Here is an 18,262-nt window from a genome sequence, read left to right on the forward strand (position 1 = left end):
AGGACCCCAGGATGTGGGGAATTCTGGGAGGAGCAGCGTGGGAAGGGCGGAGGCTGGGAGGGCGTCTGGAAGCAGGGGTGGAAGGTCAGCCTTTGGAGACGGTCCTGGGAAGACCCGGTCCCCAGACCGCTGCTCTCCCACCCCCTGGGCCCCCAGCTGCCTGCCTCTGAGGGTGGGGGGCACCCGCTGACCCTTCTGGGACACCCAGAAATACCAAGAAACATCCGCTGGCCTCTGTCTCTGCTGGCTCCATGGAGGGAAGGGCCAGGGGAGGGGAAGCTTTCCTGAGAGCGTGGGCGAGGGGCAACTCAGGATTGGGAGACGGAAGCTGGGCTCCCAGCAGCGGCTCACGTTCCGAGGCAGCCCAGGCCCAGAGAGCTGCAGTTCAGAGACTGACCTCAGCACGCCCTGTGTGACCTTGGGTGTACTACTTAATCTCTCTGTGCCTCAACATCTGCATTGGAAAAACAGGATGACAGCAACATTGACCTTGTAGGGTGCTGTGAGGGTTAAATGGGAGTTAGTCCACACGAGCCCTCAAATCTAACGGCAGCGGGAGCATCACGGAAGTGCCGCGCCGGCGGCTGAGCTCCAGCTCCTCTGCGGAGAGGGTCACACCTGTTCTCTCAGAGCAGCCTCCTGGGGGGAGGAGCTAGGTCGTCCTAGTGGTCTTGTTCTACAGGTGAGGAAACCACACTCAGAGAGGTCAAGCCATCTGCCCAAGGCCACACAGTGCTGGGATTCAAGAGCCCTGCCTGCAGAGGTCACTGCCACACGTCACCAAACCCTCCCTCGCTGTAGGAGCCAGTAATCTGTGCCATCGGGGCCAGTGGCCCTGGATCTGCCATTCATCCCTAGAAGGGGGCTGGGAGCCCACGTCCCACGGATCCACACACGCGGAGAGGCCGCCACCGTACCATGATCTCCATGGAGCTCCAGCGCGACGTGCCCCAGTACATGGCCATCCCCTGGTTAATGACATGGGTCATGGCGCGCACGGTCTCTGTAAGGAGAGAAGGGGAAACTGCGGGTTGGGGGTGAGGTGGCCAGGGGCGTGGGCGCAGCCTGGGGACATTCTGCAAATACAGCCGGGGCGCCGGGAGGAGGGGGAGCTGCGAAGGTGTCTTGCAAGCAGTGTACTTCCTGGCTCCAAAGTCGGGTGTGGCGGGGCCGTTCGGGGACCCCGGGAAGAACAGCGAACCACAATCCAAGAAGCTGGTCTCGGAAACAATTTCCCCAAACAGTTACAAGTCTTTGTAAAGGATCTTTGAGAAGCAGGTTCTAGCCGGACTGAGGCGTCTCTGTGGCACACTGGAGTGACGAGGGAAAGGTGAGATCGGAGAATGTGGGTTTGGACTGTCCGATGGGGAGGGCGGGTTCTCTCGTTTGGGGACGAAACAGACGGGCAAAAGGCATCAGGAAGTCAGCACAGAGGTCGCCTGTTTCAGTCTTCTGATTCGGGCTACGCCAGACTCGCACTGGGATCTGAGACTGAATGGAGAGGTCACAGCGGCCTCTGTCACGACCAAGGGCAGGGCGGGGCCCTGGATGCGCCCAGAGGATGGGGGCCGTGGAGGGGAGCTCCCTCGTGTCCCCCAGAGCCGGAAGAAGACACGGAAAGCCCTGTTTGTATCCACCCCGGTTCTCAAACCCGCCCGGTGTCAGGCAAGGGAGCCTCACCCCCGCGACACGATCGGTTCTTCCCAGGACTCGGAAAAGTTTCTGAGAAATACAAATCCGCCGGCGACAGCCTTCCCGCCACTCCCATGCCAGGCGCTTTCCGTCCACAGGGACGTTGTGGTTTTTAAAACAGACTTGGCCTCCAGCTGAAAAATTTCGAACTGTCTCGCAGCTTTGCGGGGGGGCAGGGCTACTTGTCAGATCCCTCACGGACCCATACAGTGCTTGCAAGTCCCACGGCCAAGGGCAGGGCGGGAAGTAGGGCTGAAGGACAAGTGTGTCCAGAAACGAAGCAGCAACCTTGACCCCTGGAAGTCCCGTCTCTCCCCAGGTGGCCTGCTCCTCATCTGCTGCCAAGATAGGGGGTGGCGGCTGGAGTCCCCGAGACAGCAGCGGGTGGAGAGCCCAAGGAAGGAAGGAGAAGGCAGGCTTTGTTCCCAAAGCTCCCCACCGAATGGCACCGGCCCTCGGGCACTTTCTCCTGCTGATAGCTGCCCGTGTTTTGGGGTGTCACTTCCCACCCACCCTGGGTCCTTGGGCGCCCCTCTGGCTGAGGTCCCTCTTTCAGTGGAGAGCTCAGAGAGCCGGGGCTTCTGGGGTGCTGGTGTCAGGGGTTCGCCCAGGACCCCTGAAAAATCACACGTCAGCTTCCAGGCCTGCAGACCAGTCCTGCCCTCTCCTTCCTTCCAAGATCAGGGACTGGGCTCCTCTCTGCCTCTCCTCAGGCGGAGGGCTGGCAGGGAGGCCTGGACACTCGCCCTGACCCCCGGGGACCGCCAACAGGCCGCGGGGGGTTTGAATGCCAACACCACTCAATGCGAAGGAGACCCACCCCGTCAGAAGGCTTGGGGGCCCCAGGAAGGGATCTGCCTACATCCCAGGCTCCCGGGTGTCTGTCCTTGTCACCCTCTTTAGGAACACCCTGAGGGGACCCTGGTGACCAACCAGCAACACTATGGATCTTTCCAGCCAAGGCTTAGGCCTACATGCCTGAGAGGGAAGTGGGCGACCGCCCTGCCCACCAGCCCGGCTGCCTCTCCGTCCCGGGAGCATGGCTCTCTCCTGCAGCGCCCCTTCCGTGCAGAGATGGGAGTCCCCCGAGGGCCTGGGGGCGCCGGCCACCAGGGCAGGAGCCTGCGAGAACTGGCGGCTGGCCTGAGAGAGAAGGGGTCCCGGGGCAGCGGCCGGCGGGGTGCAGCCCACACCCGGAAGCTCGGCGGTCTGTGCTGCTGCCGCGCCATGTCGGCGGCCCCAGGAACGGGGACAACTAGGGACAACAGTCTTCCCCTCAATATTTAATGCCGTTGAACAGAAGTGGGACCGAATCCATCCAGCTACTGTCAGAACCCACAGTACCTACTGTCTCGTCACAAATAATACATGGGACGGGCCAGGTGGCAGTTGGCAGGCAGGAGCCCGTCCACTGTGGGCCGTAGCCTGGCCCCCGGGGAGACCATGGCCTGCCCTTGGTGTGGGGTCCTGGGCAGGGCCTTAGCTTGGGGGCCGGCAGAGACCGGGCATGGCCAGGGGCTGCTCCAGGTCTCGGAGTTTTGGCAGCTCGCAGAGCTATTGTTCAAGGAAAGAAATGAGTCCGTTTTGATGGAGGAGGGCTCGGGCTGCACGGCAAGGGCGGGGGGAGTGGCCGGTGGCCCAGCCCGTCCAGGGGACGCGAGCACCACGCGCGGCCACGATGCTCATGGCGCAGCCGGCATGCTGTGACGGGACAGCTTGCCTCTGGTGGGTTTTGCTTCTGCTTGAGGCTGCAGCTTAGCAAATGTGCCCCATGAAGTTAAGACTTGTTGGAAGCCACATGTTCCGGGGTCCCTGATGTTTGCTCCTGTGAGCCCCTGGTCTCTCCAACCCTCTCCCAGACCATCCAGGGTCAAGGTTTCAGGCGCCGATCACAGCATCCCCAAATCAAGAAGAGCCCTGGCAGACAGACAGCCGGCCCCCCCCCACCCCGAGGATCACGGCAGTGCAAGGCGGGGGTGGGGTGGGCGGGCACGGGTCATGCACGGGTGTGGGGGGGGCAGGGGAGGAATGAAATGACAGGCGGGCCAGGCAGGGGCAGGGGCAGGGGCTCCACACCGCTTTGCTTTTCCTTCACTTGCAAGATGTTCTCATAGGGCGCTTAGTTTTCATTTATGCATTTTATGGAGAAGTTTGTCTTGGGGGGCAAGAGAGTGGCGTAAATAAAACCACCGTCTCATAAAATGCAGGTCGGACACGGAGTCAATAGTCAGGCTAAGGGCGCTGTGTACCTTCTATGATGAATGTCCTGGACTTGGAGGAACTAAATGGGTCCCCTGGTGATAAAGAAAGATTTAGAGAGACCAGAGTTTATAGCTGCGGGAACACGGAGAGGCGCGGTATGACAGAGGGCAGGGGAAGGAAGCACAACTCTCCTTCACGGAGTACTTGTTTCATCAAAAAAAAAAAAACCCAAAACAAACAAACAAAAAACCCACCCCAAAAAAACCAAAGCACACACATCAAACCAAACCAACCCCACGCACCGCACACCCGTATATATACACACACGCGTGCGCCGTATATATAGAGACACAGATGAAGGAAAGATAACTTGAACAGAACCTAATTTTCCAAATCCCTGAAGCAGCAAAGCACAAATGAGTCTGAAGCAGGAAGTGGGGTGGGGGTGGGGGGGACACGGGGTGCGGAGATGGCAGGAGTGGGAAGAATAAAGAAGGGCCAAGGAAATCCAAACTGCTTTTCCAAGCGCGGCACATTTTTTTCCCCTTCTCTAAGTAACAATTTATTCCCCAGAGCGGAAGACCCCGCCGGACGGGAATGTGACGGAAAGGAACACGGCAGTTGCAAAGAGCCATCGTCTCGTGACTTCGTTTAGCTGCAGAATATGAACAGCTGAGAGGAGAGAACATTCCACATGGTTCTAAACCCAGGCGGGGGCATGGGGAGCAGGCGCGGACCCAAAGCCGGGACCCAAAGCCAGGACGGGGCGGGCGTGAGCCTGGAGGCGCCAGGGCGCACCTCTGGGCAGTGAGGGCCCCCCTCGACCCCCCCACCACCTCGGCTGAGCTCACCCCGCCCCTCCCCGCCCCCACCAGCAGCCTGCGACCAGCGGCCCGGGTGCCCCGCGGGGCCCGGTGTAGCAGCCGTCGGGGAGAACCTACCTTCCATGGGCGTGTTGGGGTCTGGGCGGTTAGCAAACACCACGTCCACATATTCCAACTGCAGCCGCTCCAGGGAGGCCTTCAGGCCTGGGGGAGGGGACAGAGGGGACCATCACCATCAGCACGGACACTCCCCGGTGCCTGAGCCCCTGGGGAGGCTCGGGGAGCAGGAGGAGGGAGAGACGAGGCCCGTGGCGCCGGAAGCTGTGGGACTGTGTGGGGACACGTGCGGGCGCCTGGTGAGCCCCACCTGAGTGGAAGAAAAGCCAGGACTGAAGGGGGCCCACACCCCAAAGCCGGCGGTGGTCGGGTCTGTTGGCCAAATGCTCTGTAACTGAATGAAGGGCCCATGGGGTGACAGGGAGAGCCGGGTCATCCTACACGGAGGGGAAGCTGAGCCTGCGTCCCCGCACCAGTGAGCCCTTAGCAACAGGGCAGAACAGGGCTGCAGAGTCAAGGGCAGAACAGGGCTGCAGAGTCAAGGGCAGAACAGGGCTGCAGAGTCAAGGGCAGAACAGGGCTGCAGAGTCAAGGGCAGAACAGGGCTGCAGAGTCAAGGGCAGAACAGGGCTGCAGAGTCAAGGGCAGAACAGGGCTGCAGAGTCAAGGGCAGAACAGGGCTGCAGAGTCAAGGGCAGAACAGGGCTGCAGAGTCAAGGGCAGAACAGGGCTGCAGAGTCAAGGGCAGAACAGGGCTGCAGAGTCAAGGGCAGAACAGGGCTGCAGAGTCAAGGGCAGAACAGGGCTGCAGAGTCAAGGGCAGAACAGGGCTGCAGAGTCAAGGGCAGAACAGGGCTGCAGAGTCAAGGGCAGAACAGGGCTGCAGAGTCAAGGGCAGAACAGGGCTGCAGAGTCAAGGGCAGAACAGGGCTGCAGAGTCAAGGGCAGAACAGGGCTGCAGAGTCAAGGGCAGAACAGGGCTGCAGAGTCAAGGGCAGAACAGGGCTGCAGAGTCAAGGGCAGAACAGGGCTGCAGAGTCAAGGGCAGAACAGGGCTGCAGAGTCAAGGGCAGAACAGGGCTGCAGAGTCAAGGGCAGAACAGGGCTGCAGAGTCAAGGGCAGAACAGGGCTGCAGAGTCAAGGGCAGAACAGGGCTGCAGAGTCAAGGCCCGGGGCCTCCTCATCATTTAATTTCTTTAAAAAAGAACTTATTTATTTGAGAGAGAGAAAGCCAGAGAGAGCATGAGCAGGGGGAGTGGCAGAGGGAGAAGCAAGCTCCCTGCTGAGCCGGGAGCCGGATGTGGGACCCGATCCCAGGATGCTGGGATGGTGACCTGAGCCAAAGGCAGATGCCCAACCAACTGAGCCCCCCAGGCGTCCCCCATCATTTGATTTTTAGAGGAGGGAGTGTATTACCTTGATGAAAATGAGCACAGATGGAAAAAGCACGAAGACGATATAATCACAGGATAAGCCAGACAGCATGCCAGACCCCCCCATCTCTCCTCTCTCTCTCAACAGGTCTGTGTTCAGAGCGCCGGGCTCTGTCGGACATGCCCCTCCTGGGCTTCTCCCAATTCTCCAAACCCCCAGAGGTGGGCACGCTTCCCACACCCATTCTACAGATGTTGCCGCAGGGGCTTGGGGAAGCGAGGTCCCCTGCTCGGGCTCCCCGGTCAGCACCGGGCCCAGCCCCGCTTGCAACCCAGGCCTGTCTTGTCTTCTCCAAGACATCACTGCCCATCTGAGGGCGCCTGGGGTCCTGCTCTCGTGCTGCGGAGCCTGGGTAGAAGGAGAGGGTCAGCCCCCGAGCATGGGGTGCATTGGTGGTGGGGTGGGGACACCTGGCTTTCTTCACTGGTGCACCTGCAGGAGGATGCGTGGGTGTGGGGGGCCGTGTGCGGCCAGAGCGCCCCCCCTCACCTTCTATGATGTGCTTCCTGGAAAGGCCTCTCTCCGTCTCCGCTCTGAAAAACAGGACAACAGCGTGTGCGATGTTGCAAGCGGTTTTGGGGAAAATGTTTATGATGCAATGTGAGGCAAAAAAAAGTAGGTCAGTGCATGCCACGTGCAGTCTGATTCCACTTGGGGGACGAGCCGAAGGATGTGCTCGCGCAGGCGGGAAGAAGGGCCGGGGCTGCCTGGCTACTGGGGCAGAGGGTCGCCGCAGGCGGGAGGGGGAGGTGACTCAATTCGTCCTTCGGTTTCCCTTGGATTTTTTGGTTTTTTAATTAAGAATCAGCCCATTTAGAATTCCTATGAAGCCGATTTTGTCCAGCCCTAGAGAGAATGTGGGGCCAGTCCCCAGAACCTGGTGGGGTGGTCTGTGGTCGGGGTGGGTGGAAGAGTTTAGACAGTTCATGAATTTCCTGTTTTCCAGAATTTTTAGGATGTTACCTTTGTCATCAGAAAAAATAATAAATCCACGAAAGTAAAAATAACAAACAAGGTCTGAGTAAAAGGCAACTCAGTCAAAGCTGCTTTTCTGGAAGGTGGGCTCAGTAGGGACGGGCACCATCCAGGGGAGGCGGCTGCACGCTCGCCCCAGGGGCCCCCCCAAACCCTGACCCCGGCCCGGAGCATCGCCTGCCGCTGCACCTACTTTCCTCCCCAGAAGATCTTGGTGGTGATGACCAGGCTGGACCGTCTGCGGAACAGAGGAGAAAGGGCGTTACCGGGCGCGGCCGCGGTGGGGGGGGTCACCAGCGTTCGGAGGCTCTGGAGCACCCTTTTTCTCTGGGAGCTTGCGGTGGGACGCAGGTACCTCTCAATCGTTCCATGTTTGGGGTGTGCGAGCCCAGGGTCCTGGGGCTGCCCGTCGAGCCCCGAGACAAGCCACGGATGCAACTAACTCACCGTGGAACCCAGAGTCTGGCAGTGGGGGCCCGGAGAGGGTGGCATTGGGGGCAGGGGCGCCCCAGCGGGAGATGCACCAGGGGAGGTGCAGACGGACCTGGCCTGGGGGACGGAAGCCCCCGCCGCCCTAGCCCCAGCTCCAGTGGGTTTTGTCTGAGAGGAAGCAGGTGCAGGAGCGCACTGCCAGGAGGTCAGGGGGAGGGGCTGCTGCGGACAGACGGACGGACAGACGGACAGAGGAACTCTGGTGAGGATGGAAGGAGGCGGTGAGGGGCCCCAGCAGTCTGGTTGTCCCCCCACAGGTCAAAGACAGGCTTCCAGAAAGTGCTGTGTGACCCAGCCTTGGAGGGGGGGCACTGAGGGAAGGACCGCTGGGTGGGGCAGGATCCTGGGTGAGAGGGAGTCGGGGTTTGGGTGATGGAAAGCCCGGAGGGAAAGAATGGATTCAGGTCTCCTGCAGGAAACCCACGGGAGCCGAGTGGTGACACCTGTCTGGTCCTGGTGCAATGGGTGGCCGTAATCATCATTACGATGATGGCCCCTCCCGGTCCCAGGTGGTCGAGATCCTTCCCAAAGAGGGGGTGCCAATGTGCTTTCCTCCCGCGGGGGCAGGGGGCTGCTCTGAAGCTGTGCTCCCCTTGAGCCGCAACTGCAGGCGGTGGGGGGGGGGCTTGGGACCTGACGTGCGTCTCCCTGTGCGCCCCCCAAAGGGACCTGACGTGCGTCTCCCTGTGCGCTGCCCGAAGACACAGGCGGGGCATTCGGTAACGTGTGCCATTTCCTTTAGTCAGGGAGTCAGGAGGAATTTGTTTTGTGATGAATTAGAGCCGAGAAGAAACAAAGTACTTTGCTGGGGCAAGAAGAGGGGTGTCAGTCATCTGTGCCCAGGGGCTGAGAGGTGGGGGACGGGCCCAGCTTTACGACGCCGCTGTTGCCCCCAGGGGGTCCCAAAGTGCAGGCGGGTGCCCAGCCCAGTCTGTCCCAAGGAGGGTGGAGATCCTGCCTGACCAGGGACCTCCGGCTTCTGAGCTGCTTGGGGGACGGTGGGGGGACCTGGTGGGGGGCTGTGGTGACCAGTCGGGGGCTGCCCCTCTCCAGGTGAGTGTGATGTCCAGCCTCGAGCTGGTGTCTTACAGACTCGGGTCCCCGAGCCCTAGGACAGCCCTGCCAGAGAGCTCAGACGTGGTCCCTCTCCAGGCAGGGACAGTGAGAATGGGTAGATTCCAAGCCCAGAGAAGGACTGTCCCTCTCTTCAGCAGCTGTACCCTCTGCTTCCCCCAGGCCACCCGGGAAGTCCTCATCTCTTTTGGCCGAACACATGTCAGTGTGCGACCTGGGACCCTGGCCCTCTGGATCCCCGCTGGACCAGAGGTGGAGGGCAGAGGCGGAGCGGGCAGAGCAGGGCAGGGCACAAGGGCCTCTGCTCGACTTCCCTCTCCAGCACAGACTCCTCTGGTCTTGCAGAACTCAGTGCGGCACCCCCTGACGGAGCCGGCAGAAGCTTCCCACCTCACCACACCCCCACACAGCGCGAATACGCTCTCCCTGCGGAGGGAGCACAGGGCTGCCTCCTTTCTGGAACATTCTCCCCTTCCTGGAGAAAAATCCTGACACTTCCAGGTTTTAGAAGGACTGGCCGGCTGCCCAAGGGTCACCAAGGGCAGCCCTGAGCCCTCTGGTGCCAAAGAGGCAAGAAGGGCAGCAGGACCCGAGCCAATGCTGGCCCAGGACCCGGTGTGCTCCTGCCCCTCGCTGTGCCCCCTTCCCGCCCCCCGGCCTCCTTTGGGCTTTTCCCGGTGTGCACCCCGGACACCGACCCAGACAGAACAGGGTAAGTACCTCCATCCCTTCTTCTTGATGATGTTTCCTAATACCACCTCAGCCCTGCAAAAAAGACCGAGACGTGGGGATTTCATTAGAGCGTGACAGACACATTCAACCTCGCCCCACCGTGACAACTGGCCACGTGGTCCCCTCCGTGATGATGCTACGGAGGCCAGAGGGCCAGGCTGCTAACAAGGCTCGTCTTGGCTTGGGCAGTTCACTCCAGAAAGAGGAGAGAGCCTGCTGGAGGCTGTCGTTCCCCATGAAGGTGGCCGCGGGCGGTGACCCTTGGGGCGCCTGTCTGAGCAGAAGTCGCTCCCGCTCTCACAGAGAAGGAAGGAGCTGATGTCCTGCTTATCAAGGGCAGTGCCATCCCATTCCCACGTGTTTGGGGCCAGGGGCTGAATTTCCTGCAGGCGCGTGTGTGCGTGTGTGTGTGTGCGCATTCACGTGTGTGGGCACGTGCGTCTCTCTCGTTTCTTGCTTTTGGACAACAGAGGGACAGATGCCATGCTGCCTGCTCTCCGTTCTTTCTGGAGTCGCTCTGGCCCTGCCCCAGGCTCTGGCTCGGGGGGTCACGGGCGGGCTGCCCCAGCCCTGCTTGGCGCTGCGGGGCTGGATTAACTCTGAAGAACTTTCTGCTTGTAGCAAAATGTTTCTGAGCAAAAACAACAGACGGAGAACGATCCATACCCAGCGCTACATTCCAATTATGAAAGCGCCGGAGTCATGCGCTCAGGACTAATGGGCTCTAATTTGCAAGCTGTTCGGCATGCGCTGTGAACGCTCTTCATCTGTGGTCAAGATGTACAGAAATGCACTCAGCCCTGGGCCTCTTCCTTTGATTCCTCGGTCCCTCGTTTGTGGGACAAACAGATCAGAAAAGGAGGAAGGGAGAAAAGCCAGTGGTGGTCCTGGGGGGAGATGGGAGCCGTAGGCCAGCAGCTAACCACAGCCCGCGGCTTGTGGCTATGAATTCGTGGCCCTGACGTCTGCCGGGGGGAGGAGGGGGCACAGGAATCCCGTGGCTCTCTGCTAAGTGCCCGGATTAGCAATAGCGTCAGCAGCGGGAGCTCAGCAGAACGTGCACTTGGCACTTGGGGGAGCAAGAGACACAGCGCCTGGCCCACCGGCCCTGGAGCTGCCCAACAGCCCCCTGCCCAGAGCCTTCCTGCCCGTCCCTTGGGGCACAGTGCCCAGCCTCCTCCGTGGGTGACTGCTGGCACCGAGGCGGGGCTGGGGCTGGCCTGAGAAGGAGCCGCTGGGGCCCCAGAAGGAGTGGAGGGCGGGATGAGGGCCGTGGGCCCCCGGGGCAACACCACCCCACGGGAAGCCGCTCTCGGAGTCCTCGGCGGCGGGTGCCCCGAGGCTGCCTATTGCTGAGAAGCCAGCCCTGGATGTCCAGTTAATCAGGGGGCAGGGACGACGGGGACACAGAGAGTGTGGAGTGTGTGGGGTCGGTGCGCATGCGCTGGGCCCTTGGGGGCCGGAGGCGGTGGCACGGAGCGGCTTCCCGCTGCTCTCACGGGCAGCAGCGCCGGGGCACGGGCTGGGGTGCAGAGCCCGGGGAGCGCCTGTGTGCTTGGCATGTGCACGGGGCTTTTCTACCTCTGATCCTCTGGCTTCAGTTCATCTGTCTGGAAAGCATTTCACTTCCATGGGAAGAGGCTGCCAGGATGGAGCCCTGGGGAGGGGCTGGCGCATCGGAGGGGCTGAGGGCTGCCGGCGGGGGCTGGAGGAGATCTTGGGGGCTCCCAGGGGAGGTCCCCAGAGCCGTTAGGTCCTCAGACCCTGGGTTGGGACTGGAGAGAAGGTCCAGCTGGCTTTCCATTCTCAGGGCTCTGGGCCCCTTCACAGGCTGCAGGTAAAAACCCAGAGCCTTCGGGGCAGGTGCTTGCTAGCCCGGGGCCACCGTGCACATCCAGCCGGGCTGCAGCCAAGCCAGCTGATGGGACCTTGGCTCGGCCCAGGCAGGAGGGGCCGGAGGGAGATGAACAGAGAGCCAACAAATGACTTCACAAACAAAAGCTGACTTTTGGAAACCCAATGCAGGAGAGTGGATGATTTGATTACCGCTAGTCTTTAAAACTGGAGCCAGCAGCCTTGGCTGAAGAGGGCTTTTACATAATTGAGGAGGGAAGTTCACTGCCAAGATGGGAGTGCTTCCTGCAGGGCTAGGTTGGTTGGCCAGACTCTGCTCTCCGCAGCTCGAGAGGCCTCACGGTACCATTAACACATGAGTATGTCAGACTCGTGGGGCTGGCTGCAGGAGAGCCCGGGACCGCAGCCCGATCTGGCTCTTGCCCAGCCCGGCATCTGAGGCACCAGAGGGACTGTGGTCATCTCGGGGCTCGGACACATGGGGAGTTTAGCGAGTGGCCAGTGTCCAAGCGTCCTGCAATTTTGGCCCCAGGAAAACAACACCTTCTAAGGCCATTCCGAGTTTAAAAAAGCAGGCAGAGTGAGAGGCACGTTTGTGGGCGCTTGGGACCAAGGACGAGAGCACTGGCTCTTCCCAGGGAAGCTGTGGCCCGCACCACATCGTCCCCACGAGACAAGACACGTACTTGCCAGCTGCGTAGACTTCTGCGGTATCGAAGAGGTTGATGCCGTTGTCATAGGCCAAGGTCATGAGCTGCTCTGCCATCTGAAACGAGAAAACCAGAGCCGCTGTGGGCAGCACAGCCCCGCCAGGCCGAGGGCGTGGGGGCGGGGGAGCTCCAGGGCATAATCTCGTGGCCTGGGGTTCCTCCTGTGTATCTAGGCCGTGCCCTCCGGGGCTCCCCTCGTCCTCTCCTGCCATGGGTCAGGCATGGAGGCAGCCCTCAGGAGCGGACCCACAGGAGGAAAGAAGACAAAATGAATGAAGATACAGCCCCTGGGCTCTGAGTTTCCTGCGAGCAGGGACCCCATCTCTTGGCTCATCACAAAGCTTAGCCCCTATATGGATTGAACACAGCCCCCAACAGAGGTGCCACGGATCCTGGCAGAACGAATCCCTTCTTAAAGCTACGGCTGGAGGGTGTCTTCTGGCTTTTTGTCCCCCCCCCCATTCCTTCCCAGCAGCCATACCAGGACGATAGGATTATTGTTTGCAGATGGAGAAACTACCGTGCTCAGTGAGCACTCCGGCCTCCGCTGGCTGGCCCGTCTCCAGCAGGCAGGCAGGCAGAGGCTGACGCCCGATGCCCGAGGGGCACGCGCCTGCCTCCAGAGTTGGCTCCTTAGGCTGTTCCCCAGATGCGTTTGTGCCCCACCAGCACCAGCACTGACGCCCTGGTGGTGGGGGTGAGGCTCGAGCCGCTGGGGGCAGGGGGTGGGCAAGCGCCCCCGCCACAAACAGCCCCTCCAGGATGCGGCAGCGATCTCTGCTTGTCCTCTGGACGCTGCCCCTTTGAGTCACAGATGCAAACTGCCCCCACCGCTTCTCAAAGCTCAGCTCAGAGCGCCAGGCCTCCCTCCCCGGCTACCCGCGGTCGGGTGAGTCACACTGAACAACCCTCAGAAACGGTGGGACAAAAAACCAGCCCTGTTCGGCTTCGTGGGAGTTCTCTCCATACCAAACTCAGAAGGCCCCTGGGCCAGGCAGGCATGGAGAGCGAGGCTGCTGGCCTGTGGGGACACTGGGGTGGGGGGGGACGGATGCTCACTGGTGGCCCCTGGGAAGGCGGCGCAGTGTGGCTACATCTTGTGATTTTTCAAGAGAAGCTAGAGACCAGGGTGTTTGGGGTGGTAAAAATCTCCCGATTTTTCAAATGCTGGCAATGATTTCTGATACTGAGCAGGCCAGGGTGCACCCCCATTAGTTAGTGGCTGTCATTTGAGTCACAAAGCCCTGCGGGGGAAGAAAGGCCATTGGTGGAGGAATTTTCTGGATCCACAGGACTGGCTGGCTCCGGCGGCGCTCAAGTGTAATCATGTATCAGATGCAACCATGACCGTCCTCCGAGTGTAATCATGTATCAGATACAACCATGATCCTCCAGGGAGCCGGCTCCCCCCGCTTCCCCTACATCTCTCTGCATCCCGGGGCCCCTTTCTTCCCCTCCAAACCTCTAGGCACACCAGCATCCTTCGCCGGGTCATCTCTATCTTCAACCTGACTTTTTAGGGATGTGTCCCACCAAGCCCCCGACCTCTGCCCGGAGAGCACCCCCTGCTGAGGCCCTAGCCGGGGTATACAGACGACGTAGGGGTGCCCACTGCCTCCTGGGGAGGGTTCTGAGCAGAGGTGACTCAGCACCACGGCTTTCAGCCTCACAGTTCAGACCCTGCCTCTCTCCCCCAGCGCCCGCCTTGCTCACCCGGAGAACAGCGCGCTACAGGTGTTTTGAGCTTTGCTCTTTCCACTTCCACTATATCTTGGAAACCAACCCACGTCAGTTCACAGAGATCCTCTTCGTTCTTTTTAAAAAAATTATATACAATTTAAAAATTGCGGTAAGGCATGCGTACGTAAAATCGACCTTCTAACCATTTTCATGTGTGCCCTTCTGCGGCACGAAGGACAGGCATATGCTGGGCAGCCCCCACCCGCGCTGGCCTCCAGAACGCCCCCACCTCCCCAGACAGAAGCTTGAGACACTAACTTTCCACTCTTCCCTCCCCCAGCCCCCGGCGCCCGCCCATCTGCTTCTAGAAGGCCTGGGGGGCGTCGTCCAGTGTCTTTCTGTGACGGGGGACTTGCTGAGCTGAATGGGGTGCCTTCAGGGTTCCTGCATGTTGGAGGGTGTGCGAGCGTTTCCGGGGCTGGGTCTGGAGGGTGGGCAGGGGTCTGTCCGGCAGGAAGGGGGGGCAGGGGGAGGAGCGGGAGTTGCAGGCAGGGAGGCTGGGGCGTGCGGAGGAGGGCAGCGTGCCGTGCTCGCCGGTCCTGGGCTCCGCTCCAGCACCCGGGCACCCTCCTTCACTCGTCTTTCTCCTACTCCAGCAGCGGCACCTTCGGCCAGTCCTGCCAGCTCCTCCCGGAAGCTGACCCGGAGTCGGACCCTCCCGCCCCCCACCAAGTGGTCCGAGCCAGAGTGCCCTCGGCGGCGTTTCTGTGGCAGCCCCTCTCTCTGCTTCTGTCCTTGCCCCCAGCACCCTGCACGGAGCCAATCCGCGGACCAGCACCAGCCATGCCGGGTCCCCGGCTCTGCCCCAGGCCTGGCCCAGCAGAACCTACGTGTTAACTGGCCTTCCAGGGGATTTGCACATTCGTTCCAATCCGAGGAGACCTCCCCCAACCTTGGGGGGGCTGCCGTCCTCAGCGGAGCAGCCTGAGTGAGCCTTTTGGCTGAAGTCAGGTCAAATTTCCTCTGTGACTTCCAGGTCACAGGCGATCAAAGCCAAGGTCCCCACCAGATCTGCTCCACCTCTGCCCCCTTCTCTCAACCTGGGGCTCCGCCTGCGGCCTCCTCCTCTGGCCTGGAACGCTCTCTCTCTGAGTCATCACGTGCTCACTCTTGTCTCCCCCTTCCCTGACCGTCCTGCATGAACGGGAGTCTGCACCCCAGGCCTCCTTTCTCTGTGCCCGTGTTCTCTGTGTTTGATTAAAGGGCTCCTGGAACCTGTGAGCGGTCTCTTGGGTAGAAAAAGGGTCTTTGTGGATGACACTGCATGAAGGGTCTTGAGGTGGGAGACAATCCTGGATTATCAGGTGGGCCCTGGACGCCACCACGGTGTCCTTAGAGGAGGGAGGCGGACACTGGAGAACGAGGTGGCCACCAGAAGCTGGAGCGGCGCGGAGGAAGCCCGTCTCCTCCCCCAGAGGCTCCCCTGGGAGTGCGACCCTACTGACACCTTGATTTCAGCTCTGTGGTCCTGACTTTGGACTTCTGACCTCCAGGCCTATGAGAAAATAAATGTCTCTCGTTCTAAAAGCACACAGATGGTAGTCGTTTGCTAATGCAGCCACCGGACACTTCTAGCCCTCGGAGGTAAGACGTGTTTCCTGTCTGTCCCCCCCTCCAGAGAGACAGCAGCCCGCGGCAGGGACTGGCGCTTCGCAGGGGCTGAGCAGGTGTGAGCTGAGCGGACACTGTCCTTGGCTGACTCTACCGGCTGACCCTACGAGGCCGGCCAGGCGGGAAAGATCAGCAGGCTGGGCGCAGAGGATAACCATCCCATCTCACCTGTCGCTTAGCCAGAAAGATGGAAACATGACCCCAACGACACCAGGCCAGTGAGAAAAGAGAGTGAGGGGAGGGAATTTTCCAGGCTGTGTTTTTGTTTTACTGTTCTGCTCTGATTTTGGTATCATTCCTCTTCCACGCTCTTCTTTAAAGGTTTATTTATTTATTTTAGAGGCAGGGCGTGGAGAGAGTGTGCGCACACACGTGCGTGAGTGGGGGCAGAGGGAGAGAGAGACTCTCAAGCAGACTCTTGGCTGAGCATGGAGCCTGATGCGGATCTCTCGACCCTGAGATTGTGACTGGCCCAGATCAAGGGCCGGATGCTCAACTGACTGCAACGCCCAGGTGCCCTCTCTTGCAGATTTTCCTACGTGAATATATGCTTTTTCCCTGTAAGACTGTGGCTCTCACATACAGACCAGTGTTGGTGAGGTTTGCGACACGCTGGCTCCTGGGTCTGTCCCCATGTCATTCTGTAAGACGTGAGTCCCAAAGACTTACGCTTTGTGGGTGAGTCTTACTTTACGGGACGGAGCCTTTATATCGAGAGTGTCCGGATTTTTCCAACGTCAGAGTCAGAGTTCCCGAAACTAAAGGCAGGAGCGACTTCAGGGGACATGCGAGCCTCTTCCCCGCCGTCCCTACTTGGGGGCCAGGGGAAGCCATCCCACCCCCGAGCTGGGAGCTGGCCATGGGCTCTGAGGCAGGCGCCGGGTACCATTTCCCGATCACGAGTCTCCAGGTAAGACCGCGAGCACCTGCTTCATCTCTGGGGCTCTAATTCCTCCAAATAGGGTAACGGCATCTGCCTCCCTGGGTTGATGCAGGGTCGAGTGTCCCAGTAAATGTAAAGTTTGTAACTAACACCCTTGTTAGATTTCCGATGCCCAGGCTGTTCTGAGCACACGGTCCGAGGAGGAGTTTTTTCCTTGAGCTGCCATGTGAGGTCACAGAAAGGGTACTGGACGAGAACTTAGAAACCTGACTCTGACCAGGCCAGCTCCCACCCTTGGCTACATAATTAGACGTTTGCTAACACCGTCTGCTTCCTCTGAGGGCTGGCTCGGCTCTGCCCGGCCCCCAAGGACTCCGTCCCTAAGGCCACAGCCCCACAGACATTTGCAGACAGAGGACAAGCAACAGCAGACTTTCTCTGTAAAGGACCCAAGAGAACACGCTTTCATCTCTGCAGGCCGGACAGTCTCTGCGGCAACTCGTAACGGGAAAAGTGGCCCCAGACCGTATGCAAATGAATGGGCATGGCTGCCTGCCAATAAAACTTTATTTGTGAAAAACGGGTTGTGGAACTCATAGAGGCAGAGAGTAGAGCAGAGATTACCAGGGGCTGGAGAGCTCTTCCTTCACGGCTACAGTTTCGTTTGCGGAGATGAAAGAGGCAGACCATGGTGATGGTTGCCCAGCGAAGAGAATGTACTTAATACCACAGAACTGTACACTTCAAAATGGCTAATATGGCAAATTTTACGTTTGCATATTTTAACCACAATGAAAATGGTGAAAATAGCCAATTTTATGTCTCAGATATTTGATTAAAAGTAAAAAACAAAAAAGAAAAGAACTAGGCCTGGGGCCAGATTTGGCCTGTGGGTTGGCTGCTCACGGACATCTGCAGGGTCCTGCCACGGGACCCCCCTTTGCCACATGAACTCTACCCAGTCCTTATTTCTGCGTCTCCCTGGCATCACGGTGTCTTGCTCTAAAACCAGGACTGTGTTTCTGGGTTCCTTAGCAGGCCACCCACCTTCCTCTGGACACGGGCTTAGCAAGGAACACGGTGCTCCCGATGGCACACCCGTCGGGGACCCCCGGGGGGCTCGTGGTCTCCCCAGTGTAGGTCAGCACACATGTTCCTCTGTAGCTCAGGATGGCCCTCGATTCCCTGTGGTTCCGACCCCGCTGGCTCGGACTAGGCAGGCAGCCAGCTAAAGAAAAAGACGTGGCCATTCTTCATCTGAACCGTGGCAAGGCGGACCCCTCCTCCCTGACGTATTGATTTTTTTGGACACTAACTGTAGGATTTAATGTGAAAATTCTGCTTGCTCCTTCGCTCAATCCTTTTCACCTGCCAGGACCTCTGAGAACCCCAAATCTGTCATGTATTGTAGCTGTTGTCCTCCCAGCCTTGTGTCATCAAGAAACGACTTCTAGTATCTTCATACGAGTCACTGTCTATGTGATGGAGACGTGGCAGAGGCCGGAGCCAGCACGGCGGCCACTGGGTCATTCATCAATACTCTCCGGGTGCAAGGCATCCGTTGGTGACAAAAATCGCCTAAGCTGCACGCTTACCACCCAGCCACTTATCTGGGTCTTTCTCACAAGGACATCGCGCATGGGGTAGTGAATGCCATTTGGAGATGAAGTCACAACCCCCCCCCCCCAGCTAAAGGGGAAGAGACGAGTCAGACATAGTGATTTTGGGTGAACCACACGGGCTCCGGGGCTCCGACCTTCTATGCTAAGTGCTTGCCACCAACCCGGTGGCTAAAGGCAAAGCAATTTCCTGAACCTCAAAATCTCCTTTCCCCTGAGACCGTCCAGAGCTAGAGCCTCAAAACAAGGGCAAGGCGCTCGCTCTACAGCCGGCTGCCGTCATGAAAGGAAAGAGGGATAAAAGCGCAAATGAAATACATTTAGATTTTGACAGAAGCAAAGCTTTTCCTTTGGAAACTTGA

The 18,262-nt window shown here is 59.6% G+C and overlaps 1 protein-coding gene across 9 annotated transcripts in view; it reads right to left on the reverse strand.

Moving 5' to 3' along the window:
• The window catches only part of KCNAB2 (potassium voltage-gated channel subfamily A regulatory beta subunit 2), an 83,257-nt gene that overhangs the window by 6,895 nt on the left and 58,100 nt on the right, over nucleotides 1-18,262 (reverse strand). For 5 of the 9 annotated variants that reach the window (XM_046013721.1, XM_046013705.1, XM_046013712.1 and 2 more), the window contains 7 exons: nucleotides 12,024-12,103; nucleotides 9,472-9,516; nucleotides 7,379-7,423; nucleotides 6,700-6,743; nucleotides 4,836-4,922; nucleotides 3,942-3,986; nucleotides 918-1,003 (listed from right to left, as the gene is read on the reverse strand). In XM_046013721.1, the coding sequence (XP_045869677.1) occupies nucleotides 918-1,003; nucleotides 3,942-3,986; nucleotides 4,836-4,922; nucleotides 6,700-6,743; nucleotides 7,379-7,423; nucleotides 9,472-9,516; nucleotides 12,024-12,103 (432 nt within the window). The remainder of the gene's footprint in view (nucleotides 1-917; nucleotides 1,004-3,941; nucleotides 3,987-4,835; nucleotides 4,923-6,699; nucleotides 6,744-7,378; nucleotides 7,424-9,471; nucleotides 9,517-12,023; nucleotides 12,104-18,262) is intronic. The other 4 variants (XM_046013737.1, XM_046013728.1, XM_046013691.1 and 1 more) reach the window with 1 other exon arrangement.

The sequence above is a fragment of the Meles meles genome, chromosome 1, assembly GCF_922984935.1.
Source record: "Meles meles chromosome 1, mMelMel3.1 paternal haplotype, whole genome shotgun sequence".
NCBI lineage: Eukaryota > Metazoa > Chordata > Mammalia > Carnivora > Mustelidae > Meles > Meles meles.